General features: G+C 48.8%; 1 protein-coding gene across 3 annotated transcripts in view; it reads left to right on the forward strand.

Annotated features, from left to right (window-relative positions):
• The window catches only part of ME3 (malic enzyme 3), a 125,631-nt gene extending 114,302 nt beyond the window's left edge, over positions 1-11,329 (forward strand). The window contains exons 8-14 of one of the 3 annotated variants that reach the window (XM_064505160.1): positions 3,586-3,683; positions 4,597-4,710; positions 5,433-5,538; positions 6,123-6,265; positions 7,190-7,407; positions 7,793-7,891; positions 8,730-8,925. In XM_064505160.1, coding sequence (XP_064361230.1) covers positions 3,586-3,683; positions 4,597-4,710; positions 5,433-5,538; positions 6,123-6,265; positions 7,190-7,407; positions 7,793-7,889 — 776 coding nt within the window. In that variant the 3' untranslated portion in view covers positions 7,890-7,891; positions 8,730-8,925. Of the gene's footprint in view, positions 1-3,585; positions 3,684-4,596; positions 4,711-5,432; positions 5,539-6,122; positions 6,266-7,189; positions 7,408-7,792; positions 7,892-8,729 lie in introns of all 3 variants that reach the window. The other 2 variants (XM_026106068.2, XM_026106069.2) reach the window with 2 other exon arrangements.
• The last annotated feature ends 534 nt before the right edge of the window (positions 11,330-11,863 follow it).

Consider the following 11,863-nt stretch of genomic DNA (forward strand, 5'->3'; position numbering starts at 1 on the left):
TGCATCTGGACAAGGTCCACTTTGCTTTCCAGTAACAAGCTGAATGGCAACTGCTGCAGGGAGTTAATGATGTGAACCAGGATTTGGAAAAGCTGTATGCTCTGCATCCATAAATTTAGATCTATTTTCTTGGCTGCCCTTTACCGGAACTGTTAAGCTGGTGTTTGCTGTTCCCTGGGCCCTAACTCTGGCATGATTTTGATGGGGTAAAATAAGGAGGAGGGGCGAGGGTAAACATTAGAAGGTGGGATTGAATTTGGCCATCCCTTCCTCCAGTGTGCTGTGTTGAAGGAGGAATCACCTGCATGGGCCCTGTATAAAGAAAGGGGCGTCTGTGTGGGTGCATGCTCCCATCGCTGCTGCTGTCAGAAAGAATGGACTCAGCCCAGATGCTGGTTCTGGGCCCTGAACAATTCATGGCTGTTGGAAAGTTCTGCTCCTCTCGCTCTGCCATGCCACACAGCTCTCTCCCCACCATGCTGTGGCAGATGCTCTGCTCCACTGAGCCACGACGTGGGCTGGCAGGGAAAGGGCAGCACCAGCACTCACCATGGCGGGGAAATCCTGCTCGCAAACATGCCCAGTGTCCCTGTTTCCACCATGTCCCCTTAGCCACTGGGTGCTTTCATACGTGGTACAACTTTGATGTCGGCACTGGGCCGGACTTTCCCTGTAGCGCTCGTGCCAGGGCTGCCTCTGACTCGATATGCGAGGCTCTTCGTCTCTGCGCGTCTGCTCTCCCCACGCTGAAAGTAGGATAGCGGTCCTCAGATATGGGTGCAGCTGGGCTGGAGCCTTTACTGCTTGTGCTGTGTCTTGAAGTTGTGAAGCAGATCCTTTCTCCTTGGTTTTGCTCCAGTGTAACTCCACTGACATCTGTGGGGCTTCTTCTGACTTACACTAGTGTAAGTGGAAAAATCAATCTCAAGGTTTTTTTCTTAATATTCACAATATTCCGAATGTGCCTGAGTCTTACAGATTAATTCTTGCTGGGGTTGCCATTTTTCCTGAAGGTACCTTAATTTTAAATGCACCTTTTCTTTGTTAGTCCTATTTCTCTGGACTCTCTGGAGACGATCCTGAGACCTGCTTGTTATTTTGTGATATTATCTTGAGCATTCACTTTAAGTCTTGAAAGAAAGAGACAATTTGTGAGCATTTTCCTTTCTTCTCTCTGTGCCCCTGCATATCTCTTCCCCACCTCAGATACAGACCAGCCAAGCTGGCTCTTGCTAATTACTTAAGGAAGTAGTTATCTGCAATAATGGCATTCAATCTCTTTGGAAAACAGAGAGATTAACTTGTCGAAGGGTGGTTGTTCTTTTCTTGCCACAACTCGTGGTGACGGCTTTTTTTTCCCCATCTCATTTTGTGGTCTTTTTAGAATTGAAGCACACTGATTAGCCAATTCCTTATACAAACCAGCTGTGAAATCTCCTCCATAGAGATGCTCTGTTGTTCCATGCTCTGAAATTGTAATTATCAAAGAAAAATATTGAGCTGAGGCCAAGGTACAGTAACTTTGTTACTTGAGTAATGGGGGTGAGATGCAGTTTGGGAGACATGGAAGGATTAGAAACACATTGGTGAGAGAGAGGAGTGTTATTAGGAATGGCAGAGCTGAACAGAGTCCTGCTGTTACGTCGGCAGATCGGTAATGCAAGCGCAGGGAGATGAGCAGCGGCACACCCTGTCCCACAGGCTTCCACGCAGCTAAGCGCGTATCGCGCTGCAGACTTCAGTCCACGCACCCTTTCCTCCTGTACAACCCGCTCCTCAAGTGCTTGCTCGTAACGTGTTTAAAAGGACTGAGAGTCCCGCTGCAGAATGTGCCACAGACGTTTTCCACTTGTTTCAGTGGATTTGCAGACCCAGACAGAAACCAGCATTTGTCCCGTCAGACTCCTCAACACTCACAGGGTATAAAGCAATTTTGCCTGGGAGAGAACCAAGAGAAAAAAGATGTTTCTCCAGTTACATTTCTTCTTTTAAATACTTTCTAAGCATCTATTGCCACTAATGCTGTGATCTGTCTCAAGACTAACACTGTCCTGCTGTAGTTGTTCCTCTTTTTTTCCTCTGACCAGTCACCCAGTCCCAGCTATGCAGGGATGTGGACACAGCCGCAGTAAGCATGGGGAGATAGTGCCCCGCTGCGCATGTGCATATGTGTAGGTGTTCGCAGTCTTTCTACTGCATGTCACAAGCGTGGCATCACTGACTAGGACCTTGATCTCTCCCCACTTCTTTGCAGTTCAGCCTGCTAGGGTGGGATCCCTCTCTCCAAACTTTAGATGCCTGCAGTGTAAGTGGCTACATGTCAGCCAGTTTTCTTGGCGCCCTTAAAGAATGGTGATGGTAGAGAGACACTTGCAGGGCGCATTGCACTTGACCTAATTCAGATGTCTGCTTTAGGATGAGCAGAATCATACATGTTTATTCAGAGGAGTCCTATCTTTAGCAAACCAAGCAGTCCTCCCTCAGTTATCTGAGTTAACAAATATTAATGTTAATAATATTAATATTCAAGCCTTAGAGCACTCAGCAGCTGGTTCCCCCCCGCCCCGCCCAAACTCCCCTTTAAACTGACTGAGCCCAGATGTTCTGTATCTGGTAATAAACCAATACAAACTGTTTTCTGAGCCAGTGAAGGGAATTCGTCCTCAGTACTAAAGCGTGCCTCTCAAGTGATTCCTTGCAAGAAAGAGGCTTAAGAAATCACAGTCTGTGATATTAAATTGTTAGTCTAGTCCATTTTATACCTAAGACCCAGATGCTTGCAGTGCCATCACAAGTATTAAATGACACTGTTGTGTCACTGCGGCACCAACATTTGCTTCAGGAATGTGGCCATTGCCACTTCTGCTAAACCAGAATCTCTGTTAGGTGGCACTAGGTATTCATTTTAGGAGTTAGACCAGAACTAAACGAATTCTGAATTACAAAAGCAAAACTTTGGTGACATGATGGTACTGACAATCATTTTTGGTTTGAACAATAAAGATTCTCTTTGTCAGAATAGCTTATATCAGTTCCCTAAGCAAAATAAGCCATCTCAGTAACAGTATTTCTCTGCTAGAATAACTGCTCATACTAGGTTTTCTGTTCCGCGAGAGACAAAATCATTCCCTGATGCCATGATACACCCAGAGGTTCCTAGTTTAGCCGTGGCTTTTGCACTAAAGAAGAGGCGCAGGTAAAGCTCAATTTATTTTCCACATCCTTGACATATGTAGCAGCACCATCTGCTGGTTTCACTGTTCGTGGTCATGCTCTGGCCATGAACTGCTCACATTTAGCTCACTCCTGTGTTTGCTGACGCCTGGCAGCACCCTGGGCTGTGGTGCACTGGCTGATTAAAACCCTGCTCATCTGGACAGACAAGAAAGGAGGAAATGTTGGAGGCTTCTTAACCTAAAAGGGTTTAGGTTATCTTCTGAGGATAAATATTTCAAAGTGGAGAAGGCACTCAGATTCTGTAGTGACAGGGCCTAAGAGAAAGGTTCCCACCACAAGCTTTCTAACCAGTAGTGTAGAATATCTCTTTGCCAGGATGACCATCTCACAGTGTTTCTCTCTTTTCAGGCACTGCGTCCGTTGCAGTAGCTGGCATCTTTGCAGCCTTAAGGATCACGAAGAACAAGCTCTCTGACCATAAGTTTGTTTTCCAGGGAGCTGGAGAGGTAGGAATGTTCTTGAGTTTGTTCCTAAATATCACCTAAATTCAAATTTAGAGAAAAATTAACCATGAAACTTTCTGTAAGGCTTAGCTTCACGAAGACAAACCACAGAAGCAGGTCACTTGTCACCGGGCAGGAGTGGGTCCCACAGGTGGATCTTGTTGCTGCAATCTCTCGGTGATGTCTTGGCCTGTGAGTCCTGGGCAGGCCTCCTGGATGCTATGAGGCTGCCCATATGTCAGTGGGGCTTTAATGTGACTTGAGGAAAGTCCCTTATGAGGCAGGGTGCTGCATTAGCTTCAAGGACACTGGTTTGGGTCCTCAGGGATGGTATTTAGGGGAAACTAGATCCTCTTTAGCAACAGAGTCAAAATGATTTGGACTCAAAGGAGTCTAAGCCTGTCCAGGACTGCCTGTTCCCTCAGGCAGGAGTGGGAGAAAAGGGGATTCTTCCCTTGGAAGTCCTTCTGATGCAGCACTCCCACTTCTGCTTTGAGTTCCTCCGTGCTGGCATCATCACCAATGTCTTCCTGTTCGGCGTATGCCCCTTCCCCTCCCCTTCAGCGGCCAGGTGAATGATAGAGACAGCCTTTCCCTGTCAAGGTACCAGCTCCACTGCTCCAGCCTCAGCCTCTTGGAGAAGCCCACAACATTTGAGGAAGTCAGCCCTGACTCTTCAGGCTGGCCCAGTCTCATTCAAACAGGCAGCCTGCCCTGCTGGACAATTATTTTTTGATTTATGGTAGCACCTGCAATGCTAAAACTTGCCTCATGCCAAGACACTGTACAACCACAGAGCAAAAAGCTCCCTGCTTTCTGCAGGGCAGAGTGGCCCAACGCATCCCTTATTTAAAAACTTTCTCCAAAAGACATTGCTACCCCCATGAGGTGTATGTTTACTGCATCTGTGTTCCAGGCTGCGATGGGCATAGCTCATCTCATCATCATGGCCATGGAAAAGGAAGGAATTTCACGAGAAGATGCCATCAGAAAAATCTGGATGGTGGACTCAAAGGGTCTGATTGTCAAGGTAAATCCTTCTTCAAGGGTCTGAGTGTCAAGGTGAATCTGTCTCTCATGCTTAGCTCCACTCCCCCTGCACCTCCCACAGGCTTGAGTGAGGCCAGAGCAGGCAGATGCCTCAGACCCTGCTCAGCCCTGCAGTAAGGGCTGCAGTTCTACCAGGGTCAACAGGGCTGTTCCTGCTCTCAGCAGGGCAGGGTCTCATGGGTACGACAGTGTGCCACCGACTGTCCTAAAGGCAACGCTTTGGGCCAGGCCTCTTAGTAAAGCAGTAGGATGCTCTGCTGTCTCAGTAGTTTTGTAATGCTAGGTGGCCCTGGCGCCAGAAGTATTAGGTGCCATACGGGGTATTAAAACAGCAATGTTGTGCCCTGCTTTGTCTTCCAGCCTGGCTGAACTCTACTCTGCACTCCCTGAGTCCTCAGGGCCTCTGCCCTTGTCCTCCCCAGACTCGAGGAGACTTGTGTTACTTGCCCACCTTCTCTGCCTTGCCAGCCAAATCCTTCCTCTACACAAGCAATGTATTTTGGTGGGGGGCAGAGAAGCAGAGGCCAGCCCCACATGACATCATATCAGCTACTCAGTGCCTGGCTGGTTGGTGCTGAGAGGCTCCTCTGAGGAGCCTGGCTGAAGACCAGGGCTGGGAGAAGGAATGAGCTGATGAGTTACTAGTTGTGTCTCCAGCTTTTGTCAACAGCCCTAAATTTGACTCCTTCTTTTCCCTCACAGGGGAGGAGCCACCTGAACCATGAGAAAGAGATGTTTGCCCAGGACCACCCCAGTGTGAACACGCTGGAGGAGGTTGTGCAGAAAGTGAAGCCTACAGCAATTATAGGTGGAGTTCCCGTAATGTGACCTTTCTACGACTGTTCAGCTCTTAGGAAAATTTCTGTCTTTCTTGCAGGGCCTCCTTTTGTTCTCCCCGTCAACACACATTGAGCTTTTTTTGCCCCCATTTTGTCAGCTGAATTCTCCACGTCCTTTTCCCTTAGACTGTGAGGCACAGGCTGCCTCTCTGTTGGACCTGTAGAAATGCTCACAGCCAGGGCTGCAGAGGGAGTTCTCAGAGCAGGGCAGGATCTGGGGCTCTCAGCACTGAGCACGGTGCAGGCAGCCCAGGCACGACGGCGCTTACGGCAAGTACCACAGGCAGGTCTTTGGGAGGGCAAGTGCTGAACGCTGCAGCCAGGCCATCGCAAACACTGATCTCCATCCTGCCTGGCAGAGCAGAGGGCTTTATTTTGAGACAGGGCTTTTGATCTCACCATAACATGACAATGAAACATTCCTACCTGTATCTTCAGAGATGAAGCCTTTTCCCTCCTGCAGTTGTGTTGTTAGCATTCAAGAGAGATCAGTCCAGTGCAGTGAAGTCAGAGAGTCAGAAAGCACCTGCTCACTCTGCTGTTATTGTTTCAGGTGTTGCAGCCATTGCAGGTGCTTTCACTGAGAAGATTTTAAAGGACATGGCAGCATTCAATGAGCGGCCCATCATTTTTGCCCTGAGCAACCCCACAAGTAAAGCAGAGTGCACAGCGGAGCAGTGCTATCGCGTCACCGAGGTACTTGATCTCAGCAGAGTGAAGCCGGGAGCTTGTGGCATGCTATGGCCCTGACCATACCAGACTGCACAGCGGTGCATGGTGGGAGGACAAGAGACAAGGGGCATAATTTGAAATGAGGGATCCACGCTGGTTATAAAGAAAAAGGTTTACACTCTGAGGACAGTCTGGCAGTGAAACAGAGGCCCAGAGAGGTTATGCAGTCCCTGTCCTGGAGGTCTTTCAGTACCCCACTGGATAAAGCCCTGAGCAACCTGGTCTGACCTCAGAGCTGACCCTGCTTTGTGCAAGAGTTTGGATTAGAGACCTCCTGAGGGTCCCTTCCAACCTGAATTATCTGGTGATCCTAGGAAGAAAGCAGTTGCTTCCCTTGTCTGCTGCTGTCTGCTTGAGATACGGCACCCTCCCAAGTTACTCCCCTGTGTTTTGCCGCCCTAGTAATTTATGTAAGTTTTGTCACCCAGCTCAGACCCAGTGTCAGTCAAGAATTATTGTCATATGCATTGACCTGGAGGAGTGAGGAGGCCTTGGCTCACCCTCCACTTTGCCCCCACCTCCTGCTTCCCTGTCATAGTGCTGCTGGCTGGGACAGTTACACAGCCCCCAGGCCTTTACCCCACCCTTTAGGAGCCTCTCTGCACTCCAAGGACAGTCGATAGGGAGGAACAGAGATGACTTCTTAGCAGGTTCAGAGCACCTGCAGTTGGGCAGTGCAAACACTCAGTGCTTGGCAGCCCTGTTCTGCATGGCTCTGGTGACCAGGCCCTCAAGGAATATCAGCTAGTGCTTGGTCTGATGGAGATGCTTCTTGCTGCCTGGCTGGACAATTGGCCACGTGGTCCCCTGAGAACAGATTGTGGAGAGCAGCAGGAGTGTAAAACATCTCTTCCACATTTGGGTGCCTCTTTCTGTCTCTTTGATCAGGGCCGGGGAATATTTGCAAGCGGGAGTCCGTTCTCGAAGGTAACCCTGCCCAACGGACAGACCTTCTTCCCTGGCCAGGGAAACAATGCCTACGTCTTCCCGGGAGTGGCGCTGGGAGTCATTGCTTGCGGGGTCCGGCACATCTCTGACGATATCTTCCTCACCACAGCAGAGGTTTCCAAGTGGCATTTAACTATATTTTCTAAAGAAATGATAAGGTGCACATGCATTTTCTAGAACCTGTTGAGTGGAAATTGCACAGTCTCAGCAAAAGGCTGTAGCTTTTTCCAGTGTCAGGGAAGGCTTATGTTTCCATTGTGGCTACAAAGGTGCTTGCAGGAGCCGCGACAGGGCTCCCTTTATTCTCCGTGACTGCCATCCTTTATACCTGTATTCAGGACCTGCCTAAGCAGAGCACTGCCATTGTCCTGGCTCCAGTTCTGAGTGTGGAATGAAATCCTACACACACGCATTCTGAATAATTCAGCAGTTTGCATTGAGAGTTACTCCTAACTCCATCATTACTGAGGTTTTAGTGTTTAATCCTAGTGAATGTGGTACGTGCTTAAAACGATCACTGTAACTACGTTCCTCTTCTTCTAGTCTATTGCAGCTGAGGTCACAGAGCAGAACCTGGCAGAAGGAAGACTATATCCCCCCTTGGATAGTATCAGAGAGGTGTCTTTCAAAATCGCTGTGAAAGTAAGAACTCATTTACTTCCACTTTCTGTGGCAGAGAGGACAGGAATTGCCCATTTCATTTTATGATTTTTATTTCCTCTTATACTGTAGCCTAAAGCAGTGATTCTCAGGAATCCTTCTGTGTTCATGCCAGAATTGCTGCTTCCATTTCTCCTATAATTAAACGCCAGATTTGAAAAATACCTCCTGATTCTGGGTGTCTCACAAAGCTCTGCTTTATCACTTGGAACTGTGATTCATCAGGACCTCCAGAAATCAGGTTTAGGGTTAACATCAAATATGGAGCAAGTTGCCAGAAGGTTTTAGGCTCCAAATTCCTTGTGAAACTTCTCCTCCTTTTGAATTTGATAGGTATCTAAGCACCTAAATAAAATTTTGGATCTGGGCTTGCTTGTCTAATTTGGGCATTTCTGTCCTGTGTACACCTAATTCATAATTCCTATTCAGGTCTCCAAAAAAGTAACATGCTTCCAAGGGGGTGGAGCATCCACTGAGAATCGCATTGGCCTGGTGGGAGTTGCTGAGGAGCTAAGGCTGTGAGTGGTGGTGGTTAAAGGGCTCTTTACCTCCTTTAATTGTGCACTGCAACCATTTCACTAGGGCAGGGGAGTGCATTTTTAAGCAGCTACTAACTACAGGCAGTTTTTATTCCTTCACTGGATGAAGCACAGCTGACTCAGGGGATTGCACAAAGAGAAATGAGCAAAACAGGTCCCAATTTTGAAGGAAAAAAAGGGGGGAAATATGACTAGGGCTGAACTGCGGTTGTTTTCAACTGGATATGAGAATAAATGTGTCAAGATTATTTCCTCAGCTTATCTTACTTATCTTTTTGCAGGTTGTTGACTGGGCCTACAAGCATGATCTTGCTTCTTGGTACCCCGAGCCAGCAGACAAGGAAGCCTTTGTGAGACGACTCATTTACAGTCCTGATTACGATTCGTTTGTCATTGATGATTATAAGTGGCCCGCCACAGCCATGCAAACGCAAGATGTATAAGTTTTTGTGAGAACTGTTTTCTTTTTTTCCATCAGTTCCCATGGCTCATAGCATTGCTGACATAAATGCACCTCCAAGGTTGCAGAATGATAAATGTAACTGAATCCAAGTCCTTTTTTTACTTTCTGCTGCCTTTTCTCTGTCGGAGCACATCAACAAGGAATAAAACAGAGCCAACACTGGGCACTCAGTACTTTAAGGAGAGAGAGAGACTGTAACTGCAGCCTGGCACAGTCAGTCTGCACTGCAGGTTTTGCCATCATATAAAGCGCTGTCGCCTCCACGAACATTGTTGTCCCCTTCGCAGTCTCCCTCCTTCATTTGAAAACATGACCTCTAGGCTGTAGAGTAGCAGGCAGAGAGGGAGGCAGAGAGCCCTCACAAGTGACAGGAGTCCTCCAAAGATGGGCACCTAGCTGAAAATATTCATAGGGTTCATTTTCTCAAAAAAAGAGGCTCAGTGACTTCTTATCAAAACCATGAGTCTAATATGGTCTTGTCGTATTTTCTAGCCCTCCAGTCCCCAGCCAGTAACACTCATATAAGCCAGGAGTAGCTGCTGCTCCGGAAGCTACTGGCATCTTACAGGACATCCTCTCAAAAACCTGCCACGCTGATAGTAGCCTCCCCACAGTTATAGTTACTGCTGAGTTATCTCTCCCCTCACACTTCCAGAGCTCTACGAAAATCCTTCAATAAGTAACATGAACACAGCTGGAATTCAAACAGAAACTTCTTTTAGAAAAACCCCTGGAGGTTGTGACAGCGATCTGTAACTGTAAGGCTCGTTCTTGTAACTATCACGCTCGAATGACAGGCCCAGGATATGCGGGCATATTCCAACAGCCCTTCCTTACCTGGTACCAATACGCCTTGAATGTTCTCAGGGAATATCAGTAGGGTTTCCACTTGTAGGTTTTTTGGGGGATTTTTTTTTCCCCACTGATCAGAAAAACACTCCTCGAAGTATTGCAATCATTAAATGAAACTGGAAAATTTATTCTGCTCTTTAAATGCAAGTTTTAAATTGACAAGGCTCGGCTTACCAAATCTGGCAGTTATGGCATGGGATGAGCCTCTGGCTATTGTCAAGCTAATCGTTAAGGCACTGAAAGGGAACACAGAAGTTGGTCTCTTGTGAAGTGTTAAAAAATATTTGCCACCAAAACAGCCACAAACGTGTGCAGCTGCAGAGAGACAGGACACAAGATATTCTGAACCACACAGATGCACAGAGCTGTGATGAGAAGGGAGTGGAGGGGAAAGATGGGCAGTGTGGGTGTAGCAACCAAGAGCTCGCCTTGCACCCCTGCTACACTGAACTGACAGCCCACAAAAATGCTTCTTTGCCAGAGGCTTGAACCACACTGCTCAAAGCCTTTTGTTTCCTTTTCCAGTAACTATTAGAATTAAACCAACGTGCTACATTTCCACAGTTTGAATCCTAATGGAGGGAGGTCCCCAGTTTGCTGAAAGACCCCAGTCCTGTCTGGGCTGGCTTGGAGGCCTGGCTGTCAGCCCAAGCTGTACATGAAGCTGCATGCTGGATGCAATGGGGGTGTCAGTCAAGCACTGCAAGTGGTTGTCCTTCAGGCCCAGGCTGCCACCTGAGCAGCCTTTGGGCTCCTCATGGATCCATTCTGCATAGAAGCCCCTGTGTGGTCCACAGACAGCTCCAAAGGGCAGTTCAGCCCAGCTCGAGAGGTGCCTGCTTAACCTCACTTCCTCACTCTCAGCTCAGCTGTCCTCAGCTGCCTCAAGAGAAGCCACCTGGGGCTGGCCCAGAAGCCAAGTGTCCCGTTCCCAGGGGAGTGCATGTGCAGGGAGCTCAGAGCCCCACCTCTTCGGTGGCAGCGATGTGCATCTGACAATCCCTTGCACACGCTTACCATTCTTTGCCTATGGACACTGTGAGAAGTGCAGTCCCAGGAGAGCTGGACACATTGGAAGCCCTGCCTGTGGCCTGCTTGGCACGTCCCTCACAGTCAAGGAGTTACCATCCCACCCCAAGCAACTTGACAGTGCTCACAAGCTGCCCCTTGAGCTCTGCTACTGAAGAAGGCCAGGGGAGAAGCCAACTCCTCCTGCCAACCTACACAGGCCTTCTGGACCCCTGCAGGCCTCATCCACCCCTCTTCCCCTCTCCACAGCACAGGCACCACAGGGACCAGCTGAGCTCCAAGGTGGTGGCTCTTCCCTGCGCAGGCCCACAGCTCCCACTTCACATGCACCATCTGCAGCTGTGCTGCCTTGAGGCTTAGGAACGCTTCACGCAGCTTCTGGTCCAGCTGAATGGTCTGAGCATTTCATTACCAAGCATTCGTGTAAGGCGGTAGAGCCACTACCTGCCTGCACGAGCTGTTTTCATACCGCAACAATGGCCTTACACAGGGTATACTTCAGCTGTAGAAGCCAATAAAGCTTTGTTTTATAATTCATCTCCAGCTCATTCTTCCAGTGTGCCAAAAAGAATGAAAAATCCCTGCACTACATGTCCTAGGTAATGGGATTTCACCCAAGCGGCCCCTCAAATCTTGGCAGCTGGAGCCGCAATGCCTGCACTGCCTGCCGAGGGGCATTGGGGTGCCTTAGCCCCCGCAAAGGCCACCCCGCCAGGCCCTAGGCACCCCTCCTACAGCCACTGGCAAAAGTGCTCAGCCTAGTTAGGCCAGTACCCAGGCAAAAGGCCCTGTGGAAGCACAGGGGCCAGGCAGGGAGCCAGGCACTTTGCCATTACCCCAAATTGAAAATAAACCGATGAAACCTCCTTTCTCCACATGGGAACAAAAATTCTCCAGCTGTTCTGTTGCCCAAACCGCCCTCAGAGGACACTGGAGCAGCAGTAGGTGCAGGCCCATGGGTGAAAGCTCAGGACACTCCAGCACCCACCATGTACGGACACCCCACACGCACGCTCCATGCCACCGTTGCAGTGTCTGCTGGGCACTGCCAAGCAAGTGCTGCACCCAGCC

Source organism: Dromaius novaehollandiae, chromosome 1 (assembly GCF_036370855.1).
Source record: "Dromaius novaehollandiae isolate bDroNov1 chromosome 1, bDroNov1.hap1, whole genome shotgun sequence".
Taxonomy (NCBI): domain Eukaryota; kingdom Metazoa; phylum Chordata; class Aves; order Casuariiformes; family Dromaiidae; genus Dromaius; species Dromaius novaehollandiae.